This window comes from Rhamphochromis longiceps, linkage group LG1 (assembly GCF_057381845.1).
Source record: "Rhamphochromis longiceps isolate RC_006_pf linkage group LG1, R_longiceps_female_GT1.1, whole genome shotgun sequence".
NCBI lineage: Eukaryota > Metazoa > Chordata > Actinopteri > Cichliformes > Cichlidae > Rhamphochromis > Rhamphochromis longiceps.
Window position 1 is genome coordinate 40378837 of NC_140557.1, and position 27363 is coordinate 40406199.

The 27363-nt window shown below is 40.5% G+C and overlaps 2 protein-coding genes across 2 annotated transcripts; one reads left to right on the top strand and one right to left on the bottom strand.

The window, feature by feature from the left end:
- Nucleotides 1–9188: 9188 nt before the first annotated feature.
- On the bottom strand, nt 9189–11304 carry LOC146679206 (serine/threonine-protein kinase pim-2-like). Its single transcript, XM_085412907.1, has 4 exons — nt 11011–11304; nt 9820–10000; nt 9563–9733; nt 9189–9473 (listed from the first exon to the last, which is right to left on the bottom strand). Exons 1-4 carry the CDS (start codon nt 11287–11289, stop codon nt 9382–9384), a joined length of 723 nt encoding a protein of 240 aa, XP_085269033.1. The 5' UTR covers nt 11290–11304; the 3' UTR covers nt 9189–9381.
- Nucleotides 11305–18235: 6931 nt separating this feature from the next.
- LOC146679207 (uncharacterized) lies at nt 18236–25545 on the top strand. Its single transcript, XM_085406916.1, has 12 exons — nt 18236–18241; nt 20567–20628; nt 20927–20965; nt 21074–21418; nt 21629–21855; nt 22097–22333; nt 22435–22469; nt 23209–23361; nt 23534–23662; nt 23871–23909; nt 24450–24575; nt 25091–25545. The coding sequence occupies exons 1-12, from the start codon at nt 18236–18238 to the stop codon at nt 25160–25162; spliced, it is 1470 nt and encodes a 489-aa protein (XP_085263042.1). The 3' UTR covers nt 25163–25545.
- The last annotated feature ends 1818 nt before the right edge of the window (nt 25546–27363 follow it).

A 27363-nucleotide genomic window follows, 5' to 3' on the forward strand; every position in this document is an offset into this window, starting at 1 on the left:
TCTGCAAAATAATGGAGAAAATTATAAATGAAAGAGGATCACACTGTATAGAATATCAAAGTGGTTCCAGCATAATGTTTAGAACATGAAATGAGAAAAATATAAGACATGATGTTTAGAGAGGGGCTAGTAAACAAAATGAGGAAAACTGTTATCAATGGTTGAATTTTTAGATGATGAAGGATTTTATTTATTGTATAGTCAAATACAAGTTACTCTGAAAGACTTTGGGTGGAAAGTGGAACACCAGGGAATATGGTGTGCTCTTCCATCCATCCATCCATCCATCCATCCATCTTCATCCGCTTTATCCGGGGCCAGGTCACGAGGACAAATCAAATCAAATCAAATCAAATCAAATCAAATCACTTTTATTGTCACATCACATGTGCAGGCACACTGGCACAGCACATGCGAGTGAAATTCTTGTGTGCGAGCCCCACAAGCAACAGAGATGTGCAAACACAACAACACAAACGAGCAAAATACAAGAATGGCCAACCTGAAACTAATAAATATATGTACAATATATAATAGTATATGCATTTCTGGATGTGTATACTAAATATTTTCCTACGTGTGTGTGTGTGTGTGTGTGTGTGTGTGTGTGTGTGTGTGTGTGTGTGTGTGTGTGTGTGTGTGTATACACATTTTTACAAATTAAATAGTAAAAAAATAAAATAAAATAATAATAATAATAATAATAAAATATATAAAATATACAGAGTTGAATATGTGCAAAACAAGTGGCATTTATATACAGTGTGGAGTGCATAATGTTGAAGTTCCAGTAGTGAAGCTGAGGTGTCTATGACGTGTTCAGCAGTCTGATGGCCTGGTGGAAGAAGCTGTCTCTCAGTCTGCTGGTACGGGACCGGATGCTGCAGAACCTCCTTCCTGATGGAAGCAGTCTGAACAGTTTATGGCTGGGGTGACTGGAGTCCTTGATGATCCTCCCCGCTTTCCTCAGGCACCGCTTCCTGTAGATGTCTTGGAGGGAGGGAAGCTCACCTCCAATTATCCGTTCAGAGCACCGCACTACTCGCTGGAGAGCTTTGCAGTTGTAGGCGGTGCTGTTGCCATACCAGGTGGTGATGCATCCAGTGAGGATGCTCTCAATGGCACAGTGATAGAAGGTCCTGAGGATGCAGGGGCTCATGCCGAATCTTTTCAGTCTCCTGAGAAAGAAGAGGCGCTGCTGCGCCTTCTTCACTGTTTTGTTTGTTTTGTTTGGACAGCAGCCTAAGCAGAGAAGCCCAGACCTCCCTCCCCCCAGCCACCTCCTCCAGCTTATCTGGGGGAACACCAGGGCGTTCCCAGGCCAGCCGAGAGATATAATCTCTCCAGCGTGTCTTGGGTCTGCCCCAGGGCCTCCTCCCGGTGGGACATGCCAGGAACACCTCACCCAGGAGGCGCCCAGGAGGCATCCTTGTCAGATGCCTGAACCACCTCAGCTGGCTCCTTTCGATGTGGAGGAGCAGCGTGCCCTTCCTTATTATTCTATTCAGAAAATAGTAGACGAATGAATGCAAGAAGGCATTAAATATAATTCAGTGTTTAGGTGAAAGTGGGTTCATCAGATCTGTGCTATACTGTAGATGTGTTGTATATGATGCAGCAGCAGACACAGCTCTCCTGAAATGAAACTGTATTCAATATCAGGCAAGATTCTGGATAGTTGTACTTAAAACAGCTCCAACAGAAACATTATTGGTAGACACAGAAAAATGTCATTAGAAATTAGAAAAGAGCTGCCAAAACTTATCTCTCTAGCAAAAGTACAGGGTCATGGACAGGATCACACAGAGCATAGTAAGGGGAAAAAAGAGATGGAAATGTGGTAGAAATAATAGGAAGGAAGGTTTCTAAAATTAAAGTAGGAGAAATGACAAACACAAGCTTAGATTTGGGCACACTGGTTTAAACAGTACATTTATTCATGATAGGGAACCACAAAAAAGGGGAATGTGATTACTTTGGTAAACATGTTATGTTACACTGTAAGAAATAACTGGTTAGGAGAAGATGACTGACCTATGATCTCAGTAGAATAACAGCACACTGAAGCTCATCGACTTACTGTAAAAACACTCATGAGGTGAAAGCAGGGGCGATTTTATCCCCCAAAAATCCAGAGCGATGGTGTCTGAGACGCAGCGGAGCGGAGGTGGAAGTGCCTGTCTTAAAACAGGACACATTAGCTGCATTTAACCTTCAGTTACTCTTTATATAGTTGGTAGGAGTCGGGCCATGTTTCTTTTTAGCTGAAAAACATTACACCAGGTAACCTGCAGTGTTGAAAACGCGTTTCCCCACGATGTTTGCTACCCTACAATCCGTCCTGCTCTGTAGTAAAATCAGCGATATTTGAGCGTCCTGTTGCTCCCATTGAAATGTATACAGCCTATTTAAAATCTAAGACTTCAGATTGTCCGTAGCCTGCTGTTGTTACCACTGTCCTGTTTGAAATTTAATGTGAGAAACTGGTTATTTTGCCATATGTGCCGATATTAAACCCAAAGTACTTACTAGCTAACTGACTGGATGCCCATTAACCTTATAACTCCTGTTGTGTGTGTGTGTGTGTGTGTGTGTGTGTGTGTGTGTGTGTGTGTGTGTGTGTGTGTGTGTGTGTGTGTGTGTGTGTGTGTGTGTGTAAAAACTGAGATGTTCAGAGGTCTTGCTTCATGGTATCGAACAGCCCGCACAAAACAGGTTCTTTATGTTTTAGTTTAAGTGCTGATGTAAACCACAATGTTCAGCAAACATCTATCAGGTCATTGGACTGTATTTTTTTAAAGCTTAAGTATGCACACATGGGATATATTAAAAACTGACAAGCCGTTTGAACACATGATGTGAAATCACTTCATTAACCTGCTGGATTTGCCAAAAGTTCAAATATTTATACTACTTTGGCACATTACTCCTTTTTTTTTTTTTTTTTTTTTTTAAATGACATCAGAAACAGCAGTATGCGACATTACGTGATGGCAGAGCTTCAGTTCATCCTTTGTCATTTTTTTTTTTTTTTTTAATAAATAGGACAGGGGGAATGAATGAGAGAGAGAGGGGGAGAGAAAGAAAGAAAACCAAAGGGGAGAAGAGACGGTGAGAAGGGGGGGGAAGAGAGAGAAAAAAAAAAAAAAACTCCTGGGTCACCTGTATGGAGAAAAAAAAACAAAAAAAAAACTGGCACATTACTCCTAACTTATTAAGTGGCTCTTAGTGAGGGTCATGATAATCAATTCAATTGAGCAGAAGTGACATTCTTACTTCGATTCGTCCAAATTCATGTGAGTTTCAGTCTGTTCAGCCTGTTTCTGTGTAGCACCAAGCAGCAGACCTAAACCTGGATGTGCTTCTGGCTTCTGCCTCTAATGAAAACGGATGAGTGTAAAATGCAACCATTGTTTGTAGTTTGCTGCCACCTACTGAGTGAAAAAAGAACTGAAGCTGTAAAAAGTCAGTATTCCTAATGATAGGCTTCGTTTTGTTTCAGTTTCAGTTCACTATACAGCTCATCAAACTGTTTTCCCTTTACGTTTTGATATAATAGCTTTTTAGTACTACTGAGACACATACTGCCTTTTCCTTCTGTCAGAGTAATATTTTCTTGAGCTGTGTAACTGGATTGTTCAAACATAGAGGTAGTTTGGATTCACTGACACAGGAGCCATACGCCCTTTCTGCAGTTTCTATGCTTCCTTAGCTCGTTTATGTCGCCATTGTTAATCCTGTCCTGTGCAAACAAAAGCTCAAGCTACACTTGTCTGACTGACAGAAGGTTCAAGAGAAGGACATTTGCTCTCAACTCTTTCCCTGTTGAAATGTTATTCCAAGGAAGTGAGTTTCCTACAGGGTATGGAGGGTTAGTATGTGTTAATGATTTCAGTGTCATGCAGGGGAAAGCAGCATTCAGTGGAAGCTTCTCGGTGACTGTTTTAAATCCAAATATGACCCTTATTTGTGGCGCATGTTAACATACGGTCAGCTCAGGAGTTAGTATCAGTGATGTGGTTGTCACGAGGTTGCGCACAGCATCACCGGCAAGAGGGCTTGGTTTGAGAGGTTTTTGGCATCTGTGATGTGATTTACAACCATCCACTCATGTACAGTAAGAAGCCGCACTCACAACCGTGGGCATCAGCAAGTTGGTGAAATTTAAACAAAACAAAACAGCGTTACATCCGAAACTCTCTTATTGTACCCAAAATACAAATTTTAGTGATTACATGTGGCTTCATTAATTATGTTCAAAAGGATGAATACATAACGCAAGTAATAACTTTATGATCAGTCAGTGAATGAAGGAGCTCAAGAGTGCAAATATAGTTGCAATAAAGTGACAAATATGCCCTTTTATGTCAAACAAAGACCGAAATAAGTGGCATCAGTGTGAGGATGAAAATGAGCGATCCAACCTCACACTGCAGATATCAGGGCAAAGCACAGTGGGGGGGTTGCAGTCTGCACGCACAAGAGGGCTAACAACGCTGTGAGTGACGGAATCCACCCAAACTGAGGAACAGCTTCTTCCCCAGAGCTGAAGCCTGCACTGTTTGCACTATAATATAATATAATATAATATAATATAATATAATATAATATAATATAATACAATATAATATAATATAATATATCATGTTGCTATTTAATGTTTTTTGTTGCAGCTGCTCTGTGAGCCAAGCTTTCGTTGTCTAAATTCAATGGCAATATATCTCTGCACCACACGATGGCGATAGATTCTCACAGACAGTCTGTGCTCTGCTTCCGCCACCAGTCATCTTTAAATCTTTTTTTTATTCAATGAAACCTTTATTTAACTGTCCATCTCGCAGCATTACTTTAAAAAAATCATATTTAAATACGTAAATAAATATAAAAGCCAAGGGTAAAAGAAAAAGGTAACAATTATAAGAATACACGCAAAAATTCACATACATATATTGTTTTGAGCCTTTTTGTTGGTGCAGTCTGATATTGATTGTATGTGCATGTGCACATCCTTAAAATAATGACAGAAATATGGTGTTTTGTTAGTAAACTTACATTTATGGATCAAAAATTTAGCTAAAAGTATTAAGAAATTTATCATAAAAAAACATTTCTCATACTTCTTGGGGAACTTAAAGAAACAGAATAAAACATTTTCCCATCGTAAAGAAAACTCCCTTAAAATATGGACAATAACAAAGCTGCTAAATTCCTTCCAGAATCTCTGTGTAAAAGAACAGTACCAAAAAAGATGTGTCACAGTTTCTGGATGATCCCCACAGAAAGTACAATTAGTATTTATGTCCCTTTTAAATTTTACCATGTAGTGACTGGCTGGATAACATTTATGTCGAATTTTAAAAGAGACTTCTTTCACCTTATTTACAATCAAATATTTATGGGGGACCATCCAGACTATCTTCCACTTGATATCTGGAACATATCGGTTCCAATAAGATATTATATATGGGAGAGAGACGATATCTTCTTGGAATAAACTACGTATTCTCTTATTGCTGTTACCAAGTTCCTGTGAAAAGCAGATTTTTCCTATTGGTGACTCAGCTGGATCAGGGAGAGTGACTGAGGTAGAGATCGAGCTGTCAGTGTTTTTATATAACATTAAAGTCCCTGAGGGTATGGCACCAAGCACCATTGAGAATTCCTGAACACTGATTGGAAAATTATATAGTGCAATAAAGTCGTTGTAAGTAAGTAGTTGTCCCTCTTTACTAACCAGCTGAGCCACCAATAGGATCCCATTTTGGAGCCAAGTTTCCAGGAAAAGTGATTTATTTTTCTATAAAATCTCTCTGTTGTTCCAGATGAGGTATTTGTGAGGTGAGAAGTTGTGTTTATAAATGAGGGTCCACGCTAAGAGGACCTGCTTATGGAAGGATGAAAGCTTTACAGGGAGTTTCTCAACATTGTAATTACAATTTAAAGTAAAATTAAAGCCACCAAAACGAGAGAAAATATGGTATAAAGTTCCAGACAGAGGTAGGGTTTTAAGAAAATGTTTGCGACGTCGAAAATAGCGACGGCCATCTGGGACTTTCTAGTGGACGACTTCATGGCTGCGCCTTCACCTGGAGACTGGCGCTCCATCACAGAGGGATTCCAGGAGCGCTGGAACTTCCCTCTGTGCTGTGCAGCTCTGGATGGGAAGCACGTCCAGACAAAGGCACCCCATATATCATATAGGAGACACACACTTTGATATACACTAAATATTTATTGCATTTCTTTTTTGTGGTGCCCAAATTTATGCACCTGCTTGATTTTGTTTAAACAATTATTGCACACTTTCTGTAAATCCAGTAAACTTCTTTTCACTTCTCAAATATCACTGTGTGAGTCTCCTGTATGATATTTAACTGACATTTTTTATTGTAACAACCAACGATTTATACAGGAAAATAATGTCTATTAACAAGGTTGCCCAAACTTTTGCATCCCACTGTATCAGTATATTTTGTCATTAGTATAATATGAAATAACTTCTACATGTGTCAAGTCGTGTGCCAACATTTGCTGTGTAGTAGAACTGAGACATCAGTCATTATAAAAATTTATTTGAAATAATATTAAAATTCTCAAACAGAAAAACATTAAACATAAATATATAAAATATAAGTATTTACAGAGAGACAGGAATAAAAAGGACCAGCTGCTCTCCAGAGCAGGAACAAGGCTGAGGAGGAAATGCTCCATTGGAGACTGGTGTGGTCTCTTCAGGGACTCCAGGGTGGCCAGCTCCACCGCCGATGGACCGTCCTGGGACCCGTCCCTCATCTGCCTCGGAGCCGTCCTCCTCTGTGGGCCTGTAAAACAGCACAAAACACAAAGAAATGAGAAGGCTGCTACTAGATTTTAATTTCAACAGTGAAAAAAAACAAAAACAGGATATAATCAGATTGGTTGTAGATATTTAGTAAAGGTGATCACAAGGCAATCCCACCGACTAAAAAGGTATCAGTGCTTGCTGTACATACCTGTGGGTGCAGCAGCAGGAGCTCAGGGACTGGGGAGCCAGGAGAAGCAACAGGGGATGCTCTGCTGCAGAACCAGTTGGCTCTATCAATACAGTATTAAATGCTAACAGGTTGAATATAATCAGAGAAAGTATATACAGTGGTCCCTCCTTTATTGCAGCAGGGGTTCTCAGAATAACTAGCCCCTGGCCACGCACTTTATACACTGTTTTCCCCACACACATGAACATTGGTCACAGTTCTCACAATTGATTCTCAAAGTGCAAACCTTTGTAGATTGCAAAACGTAAAAGTATTATTATGCCGCGTTTTGTCTTCATCTGCCCGCCACTTTCGTGCGCCCTTTTCCCTCGCGGTGCAGGTGTCTATTTCCGAATGAGGCTCATAGTTATGGGTGTTTTTGTGCTGTTTTTTCTATTGGACGTGATGGTTATCAAAACCAAACATGATAAATTTGGCAAGCGCAGGAGACACGACACGGAGCAGATTTGTCAATCAGGCTGCAGAATGCAATGCTGTACGGTGCAAAAAAAAGAAAAGAAAAAGAAAATCAGCGGAAAAGCGAAGCAGTGACAGCGGGACCACTGTGTGCTGCTTATTAATAAAGAAAATATATTCCTATATGACAACATGCATGAAAGCAGAACGGTATTTGTACGTCAGTGGGAAAATAGCGGTGGCTTGCTAGCTTTTGTGCGGCTTCCCCGGGTCAGCGAAAACTTAAGAGAAAACTTAAGAGAAATGAATGAACCAGGTTGCCCTTCACATATCTTCCTCCAAGCTCGGTCCTTTATATTCCTGTCTCGGTCCAGAAAGCAGCTGGTGTCGTACAGCTCCAGGTTGTTTGCTACGGCGTTGATTAGCCTTCCTTCCATTGAAGAATGAAGGGCTTTGGCTGGATCTGCCCCTTTGACCTAGGTCACAGCCACGTCACCAGGCTCCTGATTGGTTGTCGCGGCACGATTTGACGCTGGAGTTCAGATTTTTCCAACTCCAGGTAGACGCGTAACGCACGTATGCACAAAATGCAACACAAAAAGTCACGCACGTGGTTTTATTCGCGAGTCAAACGCTCCAAACGCGCTAGACTGACGCGCGTTTCAGGCGTTTTGGCGTTTTGGCGACACAAATCTGCTTCCGAATTTTCGCGGGAGCCGCAATCGCGGGTCATCGCGCTTTTCCATTGACTTTACATGTAAACCTGACGCTCTGTTCGCGTCTATCGCGTTCGGTGTGAACACACCGTAAGAGCTTTTTATAGAATAAATTGCATGACTGCAGTGAGAAAGCAGTAACATCACGACAATGTCAGTAGGGAGTGGGGAGAGGGTTTTAGGAAAGATTCGAGTGCCCGGTCTTACAACTGCAGCACAGATCATAATAAAATTGCTATTTGCTTGGGTATTACCTTCATGAATGACATCCATATTACTAGGAAGCAAATTCTGCATCTTCAAGTTAGGATTTTAAGGGGGATAAGGGGCGGGGACACCAACTGATGTGCAACTTCTACTAAAGCTTTAGCATCATACTAATGATTCTTGACGCCAGCGAGGCTGACAAAGTGGTGTAACAATTTGGGTTCTTTTAAAGATAGAATTTCCTATTACTGACATCATTTAGAAACTAGGGTTTGACTCCTGTGTGAGACCGTAATTTTCTTTATTTATGTAACTTTTGTTTTCACTGGCAGTTTAGTGTTAGGTTAGGACAAAAAACAAATTAGGAAGGTTAAAGACAGAACATTACTAGATTGTGGTTTTAATTAAAATGTAGCCTGTGACAATGCTGAACACATGACAAGCTACTTTAAGGCATATCACCCAGTTTGTAATATTGCTAAACATTTCTGAAGGCAGACGAGTCATGCTGGCTGGGTCAGTGTCATTTTTGTTGTAATTGATGTCTGGTTTGTTCTGTTCCCTAGTGATGGGTAGGGATGGGTACCAGTGTCATAATCCTTGAAATAGTAATAACACAGTATCCTCAGCAAAGATGAATTAAACAAGTTTTATTTTAATGGAAGTTTACTTCAAGTCTTAGATTTTTACTGTTTTTTATTTGATTACTTTAAAGTATATGATTACATTTGAGTAATTAAATAAAGACAGTTTTGATGGAGCTCCTGAGCCAGCCCAAGCTCTCTATGAAGACGAGGAAAAACTCCCCTGGGGGGGCCAGATTGACGGGAAGAAACCTCGGGAAAGCCCATTCAAAGAGAGATCCCCTTTCCTGGGATGGCTGGGGGGGTTACAGGAATTCCAAAACACTGAAATTTAAAGTGGGCCAATTAAAAAAATTATTTCCTGAAAAAAAGAAAGGTAATTCATACATCACACATAAATGATAACGTCTGAATTGTGTGTGTTTGTGTGTGTGTGTGATAGGCTTATCTCAGCCAAGTGTGATGCTGTAGGTCCTCCAGCGTCGGCCGCGTCTCCGGGACTTTGGTTAAACACGCGTCCAAGAAATCCCGGCAGTCTGGAAAGAAAGGAAAGAGAAAAAACATGAAGATGATAGTTCCAGTGGTCCAAGCCATCAGTCAGTCTTGAAGTGTGACGTTTTCTTACTTTTGGACAGATGTCTTTTGAATTTCAGGCGCTTTTTGAGGAAGCTCGTGGTGTCAAAGTCCCCCGCATGAAGCGCTTCGTACAGAACCACTCCCATTTGCCATACCGTGGTGGGTCCACACCTGTAGCAACTGCGCCCGTACCACTCGGGAGGGGAGTACATTTCTGTACCTAATAAACAGACACAATTGCAATTTCTTCTAAAACAAAAGGCGAAAACTGTGACATCTGTGAAGAGCAAGAGCAGAATATGTTACCATAGAAGAGGCGGTACTGCGACCGCTCCTTAAAAAAGCAGCTGAGTCCAAAGTCGATGATACGAACACGCGGTACATCTGAGCCGGTCTCAATTAGAATGTTCTCACTCTTGATGTCCCGGTGAAAGATGTGTTTATCCTCCAGGTGCTTCGCAGCATCAACCAGCTGCTTCAGAATGACCTGGAAATAGAGCAGGGCGATATGACCAAAAATATTCATCACGATATACATTTGAAAAGTTGTGATAACGATATAACTGACGATATAACTGACACTAGACAAAATACTTTACAACTCCACAACTTTATTAGTGCAAAAAACCCCATCAATGTATTTTCACTTAAACAAGCAGCTGTTTTTTTATGTCCATTAAAGTTATATAAAAATGTAACAGTGCAAATTCCTCGCTGACAGTTTAACCAAAAGGCATTTCCAGTGGAAACTGGCCGACATATCCTCAGCATAACCATGTATAATATCCACAAAACTTAAAAAGAGGTTATACACACACAATACGGTAATATCATGTTGAGGTGCAGTACGTATCACTCCGCGAGGCGCCTGCCTACGATAGCCGTAATGCTCCGACAATCCATCGAGCGGTGCGGCTTTGTAGCTTAGCAAAGTCGCCGTGCACATAAAACCGTTTCGAGGTCAGTAAACACAACCAGAGTTCATACATAAGGCGCACGGGATTATAAGGGGCTCTGTCGACTTTCAGAAAAATCAAAGGATTGATTTTAAGTGTGCCGTATTTTCCATACAACACGGTAATAACGACGGCCTGCTAGCATGCGCTACCAAAAATTGTGCTTTGTTGTGTATCTGACGGACGAAAGCTAAACCAGTTCCACACCACTGAAGCTGCAGCATTTTACAAACCAGTTCTGGTTCATCCGTTTCATTCAACGATCCACTTTTGCTCTTCTCTTTCTGCGTCACCGCCATGTGCATATGTAAACAAAGGCACTGCACATGCGCGTTTTACCCATATTCTATCGCCATATTTCATTTTCCTATCGTTGCCCAAAATTACACCGGTATTACCGTGAACGGTGTGATATAGCCCAGCCCTACCTGGAAACGATGAAAAAGACAATAATCAATCAATGGGTTAATGTTTCTCTAATACTCTGTGCTTTGATTGAATGATGTACAGTCTAAGACTCTTCCAAGGCAAGTCAACTTGCCTTGGCCTTGTCCTCTGGCAAAAATCCTCCATTTTCTTCTATGTATTTATCCAGGTCCACAGCGGGGACAGGTCTCTCCATCACCAGGATCAGCTCTCTGCCAAAGTCAAACCACTCCAACAGAGACACTGGGGCTGATGTTTCCACTGATCCATCTGCTTCAGCTGCAAGCTTCAGCATGATGGCAACTTCCACCGACAGATTCTTCCCGTTGTCATCCTGAAATATTTTAACAAAGTGGATGATGAGGCACAGACGTTCCACAGGTGAACGCTGCATGCAATCCACTAATGTAAAAACAATGCAAGTCTTGCACATTTACCTTCACTTTGCAGTACACTTTCCCCTTTGGGATGTGTTTGATGGCCACCTAAAAGACACAGGGCATTGATGAGCATTTCCTCAGTATGACATAATTAAAGGTGTAAAACAGCACACGTCTCAGCTTACGATATTATCCCTTATCTGCATTACTGCCTGTCTCACTACCACCATCTGAACACTTACTGGTAAATGATCCTTTATGCGGTAGCCAGCAAACACTGCTCCGCATCCTCCTTCTCCAAGCCGGTGCTCCTCCACGTATCTCGCTTGGAAGTCTCCTAAACAGACAAACACAAATTGGGTTTTACTACAGCTGTCACACAAATTACTCTCTGCTGTACCCTAAATGTTCATTTTGCTCTTCACCTGAATATAAAAGCTAAGCTGCTTGCTACTTACGTTTCTGTTCAGCCACTGACTTTTTGGCAGTGACTGCAGCCTTTATTCCATGTGTTTTGTCTGTGAATGCCCCCATGTACACATGTAACCTCCACCCACTGCAACACCAATAATGTCCCGGGGCAAAGCGGGGTTTGGTGAACCAGGAGCTGTGTGCAGCCCGTGTCCACCAAGGCCTGGTGTATACCCCCTTGACACCTTATTAGAGTGCTGTACCTCCATGACTGCCTGGCATGCTCTGCTCCTTCTGCCCTGGCAACCAGATGATCCTCAGCCAGGGTGGCTTGCTGGTCAATGGCAGGGGACCCCTCGGGTGGGCCACTTTGTCCAGCAAACCAATGACTGTAGAAAACATGGATGATCTAACAGTTCTCCAAAAGTACATAAAGTACTTACCTAAAAAGCAGTTAATGTCATGTTGCATTTATTTATTATTACATTGTTTTACAGCAGCTAATTAAAAACCATCATCTTAACTACATGTTTTGTACTGTACTTGAAACTTGCATCTCATCTTTGCAGCGTTCACTTTGAAGAGAATGTCTTTACCAAGGACTCACAGGTTAAGTAACTTTACAATTTTCATATTACAATATATAATTTTAGAGCAAGATTACAGCTCTGCCATCTTGATTGAAAATGAAATACATCTGGAATACGAACAGCTGATCGGATCGGCAAAGCGTGTTTCTGGAATATTATGTTTACTGCAAGCGCTTTTTATGCAATTTTTGCAAAGCTATATGTGGAAGGAAACCGTGACCTAGGACAAGCTGATGGCATAAGATGTAAGTACAACTCCTCTGGTTTCATATGCAAAAAATATTATTGCGCTAGCTTATGCGGTTCCCGGTTCTACAGGGATTTAAAAATAGTTACGCAAAACAGAGCGTGCCTGCTCCGACCGGCTTTAAAGGGTTAAACATGTAACAATCGAATTGCATCTTTCCATTGCCAGCCATCTCATTTTGTACAAATCCAGCCAACTCTTCCAAGTTTGTGTATTTTTTAAACCCTTACAAGAATTGAAATGTGTCCCAAATATCTGTATCCCATCAGAGGCTAGTTTCTTAAAGGAGAGGTAGTAGCTGCTCCACCATAGGACCAGTAGGACCTCCAGCACACAATGAACACTTAATTAACATTAACACATTTATTAAAACACAATTTTAAACAATAACCCTTTTCTTTTAGTGTGTTTCAATTTGTTCCTACCGCTCCATTGGAACGGTGTACTATCCAGTAACAGCATCCAGCTGGCAGAAGCATACACCTGCAGCAAGGAGAATCTACCAGGCAGCGGAGTCATCAGATGAGGATTATCATGAAGTGGCTCATCCAGCAGGAACAGGATACCAAAAGGGGAGGGAAAAAACACAGAAAGCATAGTCATGACTAACTCAGTGTCACTAACAGCTCTTAATTAATGACTATCAATTGAAGCATATTTACTATACCTCAAAAAAGTATGAGTGTACCATTTTTAATTGCCCATTGCAAATATGGTAAGTCATGAGGGTGCTAACCATGCTCTATGACTGTATGACTGACAGTTTTGCTATGCACCAAAATGTCAGTTATGTTTAATGCTATAAATAAAAATAACTTTACTTATATTTTAAGATATGTTAAGATGTGGGAATGTTAAAGCATGAATATTAGCTGTTGTAATTAGTATGTTTTAATGAGTCGGTTTTTTGCACTGCAGGAGTCACTTGGCTGAGTGACAAAAAGGTTCTTCCCACTGAAAACGCTATGTCCAGATGAACAAAATCCACTTTTGGGGATGTACACTGAAAAAAAGGCCATGTTGGATTTATTTGATTCAATAATGGACATTGGTTGCACACAAATGTTTTGCTTTGGCAGAAACTTAAACAACTGAGTTAAATCAACACAACTTTTTCATATTCAATAAACCTGTGCATTTTGTGTTCATAAAATGCGATTGAAACATGTTCAGATGAAGTAAGTTGAGCTCTTGGAATATTTTAATCCTTCACAATTTTGTCATTTTATTTCAACAGTATTCAATAACTTTTACCCCAATACTACTTGGTCACTTAAATACTACATGCTGTCTTCATATTACATAATGTTCAACAAAGTCTAGATCCTGGTTACCATAAAAATTGAATGGGTCTTCAACAACTACCATCCTTCTATCTTTATCCTGGTTGCAGGAGGGCTGGGAAATAACCCTGAAGTGATAGGTTACAAGGCACGGTACACCCTGGACAGCTGACCAGTCTATCACATAGAAACAAACAACCATTTGCAACAGCACTAACCACCATGCCAACAATCTAGGAAATGTAGGAAAGCTATGATTTCCTGTATTTGATGCAGAATTGTTTTGTTTTGTAATAATACACAATAAATAGCAATAGCAATAGCATGCACGTGGTGCGTGTGTAGTGCCTCTTATAACTCCTGCAGTTTGAAATCTTGTGCGATCTTGTGAATTTCATGAGTTCAGCAACTAACCACTCTCACTAGATTGTATCAGCTCATCTCAACAAGAACAAATTAAGTTGTTGAATTTCGTACAGATTCTTCATGATTTAATTACGTTCATAGAAACATGAAATTATTGTGTTCAAATTACAAGTTAGACTTTTTTAATGTAACAACCACCCAACTTACTTTTTTTGGTAAAAAACAGTAGAGGTGGCTGCTCGACTTGACTGAGATGGATGCCTTCCTGAAACCACGATCTAAAGAGCGCGAGTCTGAAACCCGTGCAGTGTCGTGGGATTTAACATTGATATATTATTGACTTACTTCACTTGAACATGATATAAACAATTTAATCTAGCCTCTCTGCATATCATGTAGTTTCTACACTATGTAGTTACACTTAACTTTAAAGCATGAGGCAATTGTGTTAAATACACGCAAGATGCTTACGTAAATCCAAGAGCTGGCCAATCCCTTTTTTTCAGTGTACTTACCTGGATGATTGAGCATGTATCAAGACAATGAGTCATTTACTTTAGTAAAACTGTGTAATGCAACAAGAAAAGAAAAAATATCCGAACTATAGCACCGACTTTTAAATAGCAATCAAGCCCAATAAACAGTTTCTTTTGTTAAAAGAGGGGCCTAATGTCCTCCACAGTTATGTGAGATGATAAAGCCATACAGAAAATGATTACTTCAAGATATAGCTGCTAAAAGTCGTTCTACTACCGAATTATGTGTATGTATCCTCTCCTGATTTATTTCCAAAGTTTACTCACTTGATTTGGATTACTGAATGGAACCTAATCATTTTATTAACCTATACACACAGAAATAGCCACACAAACTAAATTAGTTGGTCAAATTTTATTCAGACACTTGGTGAAATAATCACACAATGTGGTCCTTCTAATGACAGCAACATAATCTTGAGAGCTCACACACTTAAAGGATATCCCAAAGTCACACATTTTACAACAGCAACCTCATTTTATAAATGCAATACACTACAAAACAAGTGGAATAAAAGCAAAAACATTAATAATATGCTTTAGTGGAATTACTACAGTATCTTGAAATTTGCCGTTTCCGTTCGTGCTTTTATTTTGAAGGCAGCCCATTGAAACGGAAATCGTTGCGCTGGGTCACCTGGCTACCGTTTAGCGTTTACTTTCCGTTAGCAAAGTTGTAGATTGCAAGAAGTTTTTTGCGAGTATACATTTGAGCACACCAGAAGAAAGGGATTACACACATATAAAGCACGGTATGTACACCGAGTTGTTGTAAAGAAAACAAAAACAGGCTTGTAGGCTTGTGAAATGGGACGGTCTAGCCTCCCTCGCGCTGCCCAGGTTGCCTATCAACCGTTATACTAAAAGCGGGAAACGTTTCATACAGCTTTGTTTGACAGAAACGGAGTAGAACATATTTTGTTCATTTGTTTCTACATGAGCTTTGTGTGATGTGATAAGTATCTGAGGCTGAGACCACACGAGTGTAAAACATGATTGTTGGGCTTCATTTTTGTACTGAACAGTCATTTTAAGATTAGCTAGTAAATAACAATTAGCTCATGTTGTTCATGAGACTAAAGTCATCTTACTTTGGTAATGTAAATATAATATGGCCAATATGATAGTTATTATCTTAATCATTATTAGTTATCACAGCAGTGAGTTCGAACTCTGTGTCAAATACTGAGCTTCAGTAAAGATTCTATGGCGTTATTTTAGTGCCACTATGCTCAAATTCTTTTTACTTGCGCTCAGAATAGTGGCACAAAAATAACGCCATAAGATTCAAGTTACAATTATTTATATTTCCTATCTCCTTAAATCTTCACTCAAAGACAAGTATGTTTGACAGTGTGTATATAGATGTATCATATAGAAAAGACAAATATTGTTCGTTTAATATGCTGGCATTACTAAATTTGGCTCAATGCTTACATATATGTGTAAAAAGAAAATGTGCGAGCTGTGGTAACTGTGTCTGATAGAATGAAGAGTAGACTGATACATGAAATATTCCTTTATTGGGTGAGAAAATCAGACCATGTCATAACTGCTTTAAGTCATACAGAATAGATATCAGAGCCTTAAACAGGCTGACTTCTGCTAAATGGGTCAAACTGGGCAGAAAGTCTACAAACACATAACATCCTTATAGAATATGATGTAACACTATAGATCAACTTAGCTCAGAATATATAAAGCATATAAACAATTACAGCAATATGATGCAACAAACACAGCAGTGCTACTGATCCAAAATCCTCAAAGCTTCATAGAACTGAAACAAACATTTATTTTTAGCTCCATTCTGCTGCTGATACATACTTTAGGTTTCTGAACATTGAACTTGTTGCTGCCTTTCATAGTGTGTAACTTGAAGGCCCTGAGTACTTTCTCTCACACTGAAAACACTGGGATGATAACATTATTTGAACATTACCTAATAAGACTGATTCAGCACAGACAGTTATGTTAAACTTTCCTAGCAGTCCTTCACAAACAGGGAACAGTCTGTCTATTCTCTCCATCTGTCAGCTGCTGCTGGCTCTTCCTCCTCCTCTTCCTCACACACTGCTGAGTTTGTCCTGGTGGATCATCAGCGGTGCAAAGCCTCACAGATGATGTGCAGCAGTGGGTCCCTCAGTCTGTCCTCACTCTGGACACTTGCAGTTGTCACACATGGAAATGAAATGTGCGATAAGCTGCAGGATTCAGACACAAGTGTAACTTATAAACACACGTTCATACTTTTATTCCACAATCAGAGAGAAAGAAACAGAGAGAGTGCAGGACAGACAGACAGGTGACAGTCTCAGGTGTACACACTGCTACACAACAGCACCAGAGAAGGAGGATTTAGTGTTTGTGTTATTACGAGTGCTACACAAGAAGAGTTCCCAGATGGTACAGTGGACACATGTGTGACTGCTGTGATTAAAGCATCTTTCTTTCAGCTTAACGAGTGAACCGTCAGCTCGTTCAAACACACGTTAAAGTCCGTTTGGCTCGACACCACCGAACAGAGGCAGCAATATAACATAGCTAACATTAACAGTGCAGTGAATCCTGCTTGTTGCGATCATGTTTAGGGGGTAGGAGGATGTGTTCATGACTTATGGCAGTTTGCACCAGTCCAGGTCCATCTGTGTGGATTTCATCTTTCCAAGATTCTGAGGCCCAGTACAACTCATTAACCTGTTTTCTTTGTTTTCTTTATTTTTAACTTTCCAGCTTTCCATTGCCATCGAAGCGTTACACCCCTTCTCCTGCACCAGGGTACAAACAGAGCCCCCTACATGGTAGGCTCCCAGGGAGCTCTTTACTGATCGGACAGCAAGCTGCATGCTTGCGGCTGGCTCAGCTGAAAGCCCGCCTTGCGTTGACACAGATAAATAACGCCATTGCTATTGGTGGCCGAACCAATACACGCGCCCCATTTATATCTACAACACCCCCCTTTCCTGACAGCTGCAGCCATCAGTCTACTAAACCTTCTGAAGGTTGCTAACACCATGTCCCATCCCTTATATAACCCCTATGCCTCTGGGAAACAAAGTTCAGCCCAGGGGCGCTATGGACAGTCGAGTATGCAGGCAGAGAGAGACTCTCATAAGACACCTCCTCATCTTGGGCCTGGGTCCAGCTTTAGCTCTTCTGGAGTTTCATCTGCGTCTCCTGCAAAATCTGGAGGAACAATCCCATCACTGCTAACTATGCCAATGAGCTGCAGGCCAGAAGGGAGTAAGACTTCAATGGAAGAGGACATAAAGAAGTCCAAACCTGTGGGCTCTGCAGAGTCTACTTCAGAAACAGCTGTGAACATCCTTATGCAATTTGGACTTGAAAAAGAGGACCTGGAACATCCAATCTCATACTCTGAAGATCAGATCACTCCTGACAACCTGCCTTTTACCTTACAAGTGACAGAGGATATCCCAGTGCTGGCCCAGATGCAAGACTACACTGCCACTTCACCTAGGGTCTTTCCGCATACCTGCTCTCTGTGTAACAAGGAATGTAATCAGATGAAGGTAAGTCGAAGATTGTTCGATGTTTTTGCTTTCAGTCAGTTTTTATTTATTTGAAACGCAATGTTTTTTGTTTTGTTTTGGGATTGTTTTTAATTATTTGACTTTGAATGCCATTATAGGATTTTGGTTTTGAAAAAGCTTCATGGATGCTACTTTAAAGTTTATTTGGTTTGTTTTATTCACTATTACTGCATAATGATGACTGTAGGAAGACTACCAACTTGGACTGCAAACATTTGGACACATTTTCCCATATTTCTGCAATTCAGTATTCTGTAACAGAACTTTTGAAGGATTACAGTCCAGACTAAACTTAACTATATGTCTACCAGATGTTGTAATTTAAAAAACTACTTCAAAGAGACCTTCAGAAACTTCAGTGGTCTGTACTTGCAATTGATAGATTTAATGTCTTTTGACTTGATGTAAACCCATGCGAAGACATTCAAGGCATTTGCTAACAATGGAGCCAAGGCCTCAGATGACGTGATGAGGAAGAATCTGCAAGCATGAAGAACCTGTGCATCAGAAAATGTTGGAAGAGGGCTGTTTTTTCATTTGTCTCTGTCCTTGGGCTACTGTTCCACAGTGCTCATTCAGCTTTGCTTTTCCTGGAACTGTTGCTGAATGTAAAAGTTCCCCTTTTTGTCTTTTGTCACTAGAGTGAACAATAGTGTGTTTGGTCCTTTATTTTATATCAGTAGGCACCTTGTTTTTGTGTTATACTAATTTTCTTTGCTCATACTTTAAGTTAGTGTTTGGTGGTGCATTTTGTCCTAATCCAAACTTGGCCTCTCCTGAGACGACCTTCTTGGAACCTTGGGAAATTTTGATGCCATAAGAAGAGCCTGAGTAGGGCTGGGTATCGTCACTGATTTCTAGAATCGATTCAATTCCGATTCACAAGGTCCCGAATCGATTCGATCCACGATTCGATTTAATTCGATTCGATTTAAATCTGGGAAATTTTGACAGTCAGAAATATTATAATTCAGATCAGTACATTTACATATTTTTGTATCAATCAAAAGGAAGCTGACACACGCAAGACTTTATCACAGGTGTAAGCGTCACAGCAGATGCTTTTGTGTCAAAGTAGCTGAAGATAAAACACAGAAAAACATGAAGGTGATTTTCCTGGCCTGGGATTTTATAAAAATGTTCTGCAGTACATCAAAAATGAAAGAAAACCATTAATCAACATATGAACATCACCTCTGACGTTACAGCGGTTTTATTAGAGACACAGTTAAGCGTTTTACATTTTGAATAATTTTAAAAAGTTTTAATTTGTTCAGTATTGAACAGCAGAAATGAGGTTTTCTTTTCGGAAGAATGTAAAAGGGAAAAAAACAGCGGCCGACAGCCTGTAAACAGCGGTAGACTTGTGCGTAACAAGCAAGCGAATAATGAAGAAAGGGAAACTGTTCTTGAAGTACAGAGAGAGGGAGAGAGAGCTGTGCATCGCGGTGGAAGCAAAACAGTAAAAGTCAGAGTGAATTCATGATGATGTTTATGTGAAGCGTTTGGATCTTCTTTTGCTGCTGGTTCGGTCAATATTGTTTGGAGAGAGATCAAACTAACAGCTTTAGAATCGGCTCATAAAGGGCGTGAACACACAGCGCGGACCCGCCGACAGATCAGAATCAGCGAGCTGTCGGCTTTCAGCCCCGACCGTGAGAAAGGCGACATCTCACTGATTCTGATCCGCGGGTCGCGCTGTGTGTTTAAGTCTATGTGCAGAAGCCGTGTTCCTGCTCTCATTTACTGTCTTAACTGTTTGGTGGTTCTTGAAATTTTGTGAGATGTCACCTGAGATTCTGGCATTTTGGGCAAAATAAATTTATATTAAAAAATCGATTCAGGATTTTAATGAATCGATTTTACGTTATCCAAGCCAGAATCAATTTTAATCGATGAATCGATTATAAAAACCCAGCCCTAAGCCTGAGAGTCCAGAATCCAGAGCCTAAGATGACCCTTTTGTTTTGGTTGTTTGTAGTCAGATGTTTGACTTGTGTTTTCCATATATACTAAATAATTTCATCTTTAAAATTGTATCCCAGGAGAGGTATAATGTGTCATGCTTATTTGTTCCTGTTTTGTTTTTGGCCCATGAAGGTTTCTAAGTGCAATCCAGGCTCCTGGCTAATGTTATAATGCTTCTCTGTTCAGTGAAGGACTAACTGTTAATATTTTAAGATTTTTTTTAAGGCCACTGCAAAGTTTAGTGACCTTTTTATCAGCAAGTGATGTCAATGACAAACATTGCTCCTGATAATAATGAATCTGGTCTAAATGTTTGTTTTTTGTTGTGACCACTAGGATTGGGTCTCCCACCAGAATACCAGCCTTCACATCGAGAACTGCAAACTTCTGCGAAAGCAGTCAGTCTTTCTTCTCTGTACTTCGTGATTATGAACCGATATCTTTGGGGCAGCGCAACCATGGTTGTGCCGAAATGATGTCGGGGTTGTAATGCTAGGATAGCTTCCTAAGAACTGTTCATTTGTATTTTTTCATTTTTCTTTGTCATATTTGTTGCGTTCCTGTAAAGCACCTTGATGATTTATTGTTAAAAGGCTGAATACATTTCTAAGTTTTTGAATTAATGAACAATAATATATTTTTAAGGACATTCTACCTGGCAACATCTGACAAAAATGTACCTGTGTTTTTCCACAGATACCCAGAGTGGAACGGTGAAATAGCATCACCGCGAGGGTAAATATCTTCATTTGAAGTCATTTGGCGAATAAAAAAACATGCCAGCATTGGAGCCTTTCATTTTCTTTCATTTAACTGTGCTTTTCTTTTTAATGCACTTGTTAGTGCGTCAGGTGCCAAGCCCTCTCCCGCAACGTCTGCTGAGACTTCCCAGAAGAAAACCAGACATGAGAGTCGTTCCCGTTCCTGCAGCCCCCGCAGTCATCGTGACTCGGAGCAAAGCAGCGACAGGCGAAGAAGGCTTTCCCGCTCTCGCAGACCCCGCACTCATCGTGACTCGGAGCGTAGCAGGGACAGGCGAAGCAGCCATTCCCGCTCCGGCAGCCCACGTCGCCACCGTGACTTGCAGAATAGGAGGAACAGTCATTCCTGTTCTCAATCACGCAGCCGCCGAAGGGAGAGACACAGAAGCCAATCACGATCTCTGTACAGGTCCAGACGCAATCGCAGGTCTGTCCAACAAACATTTTGAGAACTAGGATCAATCAAGAAGATTTAGCTCTCCAGTGGATTGTTAAAGGGTGAAATATAACATATATATAAAAATATCAACTTGAAAAAACTTAATTGGTGGACAGCATTTACCTTTTGTATCCATGCTGGGTGTGTGCTTTGAGATGTTTCTGAGTTATTAAGTTCTTTGATCCATACTTTTTTCAGGTCCCGGTCTCATTCTGACTCCTCGTGGTATGACCGTCCTTCCTCTTCACGATATCGATCACGCTCAAGGTGCCGCGAGAGACGATCCTCACTGAGAAGAAGAGATGAGAAACGTTCATCACCGAGGAAAAGCTGGGAGAGGCGATCGTCGACTGAGAGGTCATCTCCGAGGCGAAAGAAGTCAAGCAGCTCAAAGATCTTGGCAAAGAAACTGCTGGAAACATCAGGTTTGAAAATTGCTTCATGTTTTATTTTTTTGTATGTACTCATTAGTTTTTCTAAGATCAAAGTTCTCCTCCCCCCTCACAACCTTAACTTTACTAATGTAAAGGATAAATAAAGACCAGTGCCACCAGAAATGTCAGCATAGTTTTTTCTACTATTATAAAACTTTCAGAAACGGTAGATGATTTTCGAGACTTGGCACCCACCAAAGTGTGAATCTCTTTTGCACCTGTGGTCTTTTAGCTCTCCAGTCCTTATCAAACCAGTCTGACCTGGAGACTGTCGTCAAAACTTTGGCTCCTGCCCTGCTGGCTGAGCTAGTCAAGATGAAGTCGTCCCCATCAACATCATCATCAACTACATTTCCTTTATTCCAAGACTCTGTGACTGCAGAGAAGATCTCAAAGGATCAGCCGGTCGCTGTTACCCACCCAACATTTTGGGAGCGGATACAAGAGCAACTGCGTCCAGAAAGAATCCGTAAGAAATCCCCAAAGATCTGTATGAAAGATTTCTCAATGTGAAGATATTTTCTATTTCATAATTATTTTTTGGTTTTTCTTTTGCTCTGCACTTCACAGGTTGTCTCAAGACAGTCAAACTTCCCAATTCAAAGGTAACATTAAAAAAACACTTCAATTATACCTGTAAGAAAAACATGCTTTATCAAAGTGGTTAAGTTTTGATCTGAAATAGTTCAGTTTGTTTTACAAGTTTGTAGTTGGGTTATATCTCATTGTCAGGTGACGCTCAAGTAGGTGTAAATGTAGAAAAATGTTAAAAATTCACTAGGGATGTCGCAATACCAGAGATTTTGTAGTCAGTATAGACACCAATAGAATTGCACCATTCTTGGTTACCAATTTAGTATTGTAATAAAACAATTATCTCATGTACTAACACATACTAAAACTCCTTTATTGAAAAGCTAGTTTAACATGTTCAAATTGTATGCACAGTCATCCAGGACATGGTGGTTTTGAGTGCTTAAAAAGGTTTTTCCTTCCCAAGTTTGACATGTGCAATAGTGCTGTTTACACATTGCCTTTTGGGAATCAGTTATCACTGTTTATGGATCCACCTTAAATGAAAAGTACTTTCATAGCTGACTCTTACTGCCTTTTTTGTCAGTGAGTCAAGGTAGAGCTGCACTACGTGAAACAAAGAAAGAAAAAAAGAAGTAAAGGAAAATTAGCATCAGAAACATTTTGTAATAGGTACCTGATTGTGTTCATAGTTGTAGACAGTGCTCAAAGTGAGGTTTATAAGTTAATGTTTGCATTTTTCAGATTTCTGTCTGGAATTTCTTCCATTGCAATTGTGAACTGATCCTGAAATTCTTTTCGTTTGCACAGCTTGTTTCGCTTGATTACAAGGTGCTGTTAATAAGCAACCTGCCAGAGTATCACGATGGCTGTTACGCAGAGGAGGACATCGCCGGTCTGCTCACTCGACACCGATTTGAGTATTACGACGACACGATCTACGTTATACCACAGGCACGCATGGTAAGCACCAGTTTGCATTGGGCTGGGTTATGACCTTCATTTTAATGGCGCTCTAAATCTCTTTTCTAAGACGACCTAACTAACATTTAGTTAGTTAATACATATTTTGTGAGTGCCTGTCTTCATGGTTATTCAGTAAAAATCAGTGTTTGGTTGTTTGTTTTTCCTTCAGGCTTTTGCCCTCATGCCGACAGCAGTGGCAGCTAAAAACATCGTGCTAGCATCAGAAAATCACGATTTTATTCTCAGTGGGTCTAAACTTCGACTGCAGGTTGAGAAGGGCAACATTTTAATGACGCCGGTAAGCACTGTGTGTAGATAATGCAATCTACTGTTGTGACAGATGTTATTACAATTATTTGAAAATATTTGTTTCTGCTTGTTTATTTAAAGTGTGATTATAAATGTAAAAAATATTTCTTTTTGTAGAAAAAAATACCTTTAAGCTGAAATAAATCGAACCGAATCCGAAGTGATGTAATGATTTTGAACTGTTTTTTTTCTTTCAGCTTGAGTTTTATAAGTCTCTGATGAAACGGCTATGCTATGTAAGTAACGCACATATCTCAGAAACAAAGACTGCACTCGAATACCTTTAGATTTATTGGTCAGAGTATAAAGTCATAACTGGAAGCACTCACATCCAAGTCAAAACACCTTGAAAAATGGGGACATACCCGTTTTTTCAGATATTCACACAGGGCTAGGAAAGGTTTGGAGAACTCTTTTCCTGGAATAAATGAAATCCTCATTTAAAAATGCATTTTGTATTTTTTTTAAACATTTGTTTAACGATTTGAAACTTGTGCAAAAAATTAGGAAATTGGGAACGAGCCAAATGCGTTTTCCACGGCACTGTGTGTACATTAGTTTAAATACTTTTTCAACCAGTGTTATCAAAAACAGCAAGAGCTGCAATTATAAATTGTTTGGAAAATGAAGATAGCTGCCAGGGTGCATACCTGCTGTGTGAATATAAGTGCAAACTTATGGCCTTGATCTTGGAGCTGTAGTATAAGAATGTTTGGAATGTCATACTGTTTGTGGGGTTGTTGTTTTTTCACGTTAACCCGGTTTTCTCGATGCAGCAAGTGACTGACAATGGAGCACGATTAATCTACATCAGGAACATTTCGCCAGGCGAGTCCCGGCATCTCAGAGAAGCTTTGAAAAAAATGGATTGTGTAAGAAACTACCTGCCTCTTCTCAACAAGGTATAAACACACTCATAAATGCCAACAAGTGCATGTGTTAGAAGTCTGTGAAAGGCTGTGTGAGATATGTGCTTGTGTAAGTGTAATCTTAACCATACAGAAAAATTGACAGATTAACCGCTTGCACACCAAACTAAAGGACGTGCACCAACCTTCATAAATCCATCCTTCAAAAGAGATAATGTGTCTAGATTTGGATGCTACTTATCTTGAGGAAAGCACAACTGCAAAACTATAGCGATAGTAAAGAGAGACTGCCGATAAGCTGCTCGCTGAGCAATTCTTCATATGCTCATGCGCACTAGTATTTATCACATTACAGCATTAGTGCAGGGGTCATGTTGAGCATGGCTCCAGTGCATCATTGAGCCAGGATTTCTGACTCTTGAATCCAGTGAACTCCACAATAAAGCTGTACTTAGTTCACTCTTTCCACGTGTGCTTAGCACTTGTTTTCTAACATTTACAATGTGAAGGTAAAATGTTCAGAATACATTTTCTTTCTTGTGTTTCAGGTGTTTATCGAATTTCAGTCTCTTCGTGATGCTGATCGCCTTGGCGTTTGGTACAGCCTTCTGAGCGTATGAAGGAAGTGGTGAAAGGCAAAGGCATGAGTGTAAGCCTCATTGGGATTTTCGGCTAATAAAAGGTAATGAGAGAGATGTAGAACGGGCGGAGGACTTGGCTGGAGCAGGAAAAGGCAAAAAGGAAACGCCAGTGCGCTTCCCCGCCCCCCGCGCAGGGCCGTGGCGGTGAGTTCGTGGGGGGTTCGAACTGGCGGAGTTATGTAGCAGGGTGCTCCGCCACATGTCATGTGCCAAACGGCCGGCCGAGTGAATGTTTAAAAAAAAGGACATTTATCATTTCCTTTTTGCCTTTTCCTGCTCCAGCCAAGTCCTCCACCCGCTCTACATCTCCCTTATTACCCTTTATTAGCCGAAAATCCCAATGAGGCTTACACTCATGCCTTTGCCTTTCACCACTTCCTTCATACGCTCTCTTTGCTTTTGGCCTTCCTCACTACACTAAGTAGGATTTTTTTAACGCTGTGTAGTGACTCTTGCTAAGTACATGTGAAGAGATGTTGAATAAAAAAACCTGAAAACAAAACATACTTTTCTTTTCTGTTTTATTGAAAGCACTTTCCAGAATTGTTTCCAATGAAGAAAGAAATAGGTAGGTTTGCATGTGTAATTAGTGTGTTATTGCAGAAGAAGCTTAATGTGTAGTTTGTAAAAACAATGGGGAAAAAAGGTGTCTGAAGAAGAAATGATAAATGTCCTTTTTTTTAAGCATTCACTCGGCCGGCCGTTTGGCACATGACATGTGGCGGAGCACCCTTCTACAGAACTCCGCCAGTTCGAACCCCCCACGAACTCACCGCCACGGCCCTGCGCGGGGTTCCTTTTTGCCTTTTCCTGCTCCAGCCAAGTCCTCCGCCCGTTCTACATCTCTCTCATTACCTTTTATTAGCCGAAAATCCCAATGAGGCTTACACTCATGCCTTTGCCTTTCACCACTTCCTTCATACGCTCTCTTTGCTTTTGGCCTTCCTCACTACACTAAGTAGGATTTTTTTAACGCTGTGTAGTGACTCTTGCTAAGTACATGTGAAGAGATGTTGAATAAAAAAACCTGAAAACAAAACATACTTTTCTTTTCTGTTTTATTGAAAGCACTTTCCAGAATTGTTTCCAATGAAGAAAGAAATAGGTAGGTTTGCATGTGTAATTAGTGTGTTATTGCAGAAGAAGCTTAATGTGTAGTTTGTAAAAACAATGGGGAAAAAAGGTGTCTGAAGAAGAAATGATAAATGTCCTTTTTTTGTAAGCATTCACTCGGCCGGCCGTTTGGCACATGACATGTGGCGGAGCACCCTGCTACAGAACTCCGCCAGTTCGAACCCCCCACGAACTCACCGCCACGGCCCTGCGCGGGGTTCCTTTTTGCCTTTTCCTGCTCCAGCCAAGTCCTCCGCCCGTTCTACATCTCTCTCATTACCTTTTATTAGCCGAAAATCCCAATGAGGCTTACACTCATGCCTTTGCCTTTCACCACTTCCTTCATACGCTCTCTTTGCTTTTGGCCTTCCTCACTACACTAAGTAGGATTTTTTTAACGCTGTGTAGTGACTCTTGCTAAGTACATGTGAAGAGATGTTGAATAAAAAAACCTGAAAACAAAACATACTTTTCTTTTCTGTTTTATTGAAAGCACTTTCCAGAATTGTTTCCAATGAAGAAAGAAATAGGTAGGTTTGCATGTGTAATTAGTGTGTTATTGCAGAAGAAGCTTAATGTGTAGTTTGTAAAAACAATGGGGAAAAAAGGTGTCTGAAGAAGAAATGATAAATGTCCTTTTTTTGTAAGCATTCACTCGGCCGGCCGTTTGGCACATGACATGTGGCGGAGCACCCTGCTACAGAACTCCGCCAGTTCGAACTCACCGCCACGGCCCTGCGCGGGGGGCGGGGAAGCGCACTGGCGTTTCCTTTTTGCCTTATCCAGCCAAGTCCTCCGCCCGTTCTACATCTCTCTCATTACCTTTTATTAGCCGAAAATCCCAATGAGGCTTACACTCATGCCTTTGCCTTTCACCACTTCCTTCATACGCTCTCTTTGCTTTTGGCCTTCCTCACTACACTAAGTAGGATTTTTTTAACGCTGTGTAGTGACTCTTGCTAAGTACATGTGAAGAGATGTTGAATAAAAAAACCTGAAAACAAAACATACTTTTCTTTTCTGTTTTATTGAAAGCACTTTCCAGAATTGTTTCCAATGAAGAAAGA

Excerpts from the sequence above, each read along its gene's own strand:
- LOC146679206 (XM_085412907.1), bottom strand. The coding sequence starts at position 11,289 with ATGCAGCGTTCACCTGTGGAACGTCTGTGCCTCATCATCCACTTTGTT. Across the intron at positions 10,001-11,010 it reads TGCCAGAGGACAAGGCCAAG|GTCATTCTGAAGCAGCTGGT; the intron begins GCAAGTTGACTT and ends CTCTATTTCCAG. Across the intron at positions 9,474-9,562 it reads CAAAAGACATCTGTCCAAAA|ACTGCCGGGATTTCTTGGAC; the intron begins GTAAGAAAACGT and ends CTTTCTTTCCAG.
- LOC146679207 (XM_085406916.1), top strand. Across the intron at positions 21,419-21,628 it reads AGGTCCAGACGCAATCGCAG|GTCCCGGTCTCATTCTGACT; the intron begins GTCTGTCCAACA and ends TACTTTTTTCAG. Across the intron at positions 24,576-25,090 it reads ACCTGCCTCTTCTCAACAAG|GTGTTTATCGAATTTCAGTC; the intron begins GTATAAACACAC and ends CTTGTGTTTCAG.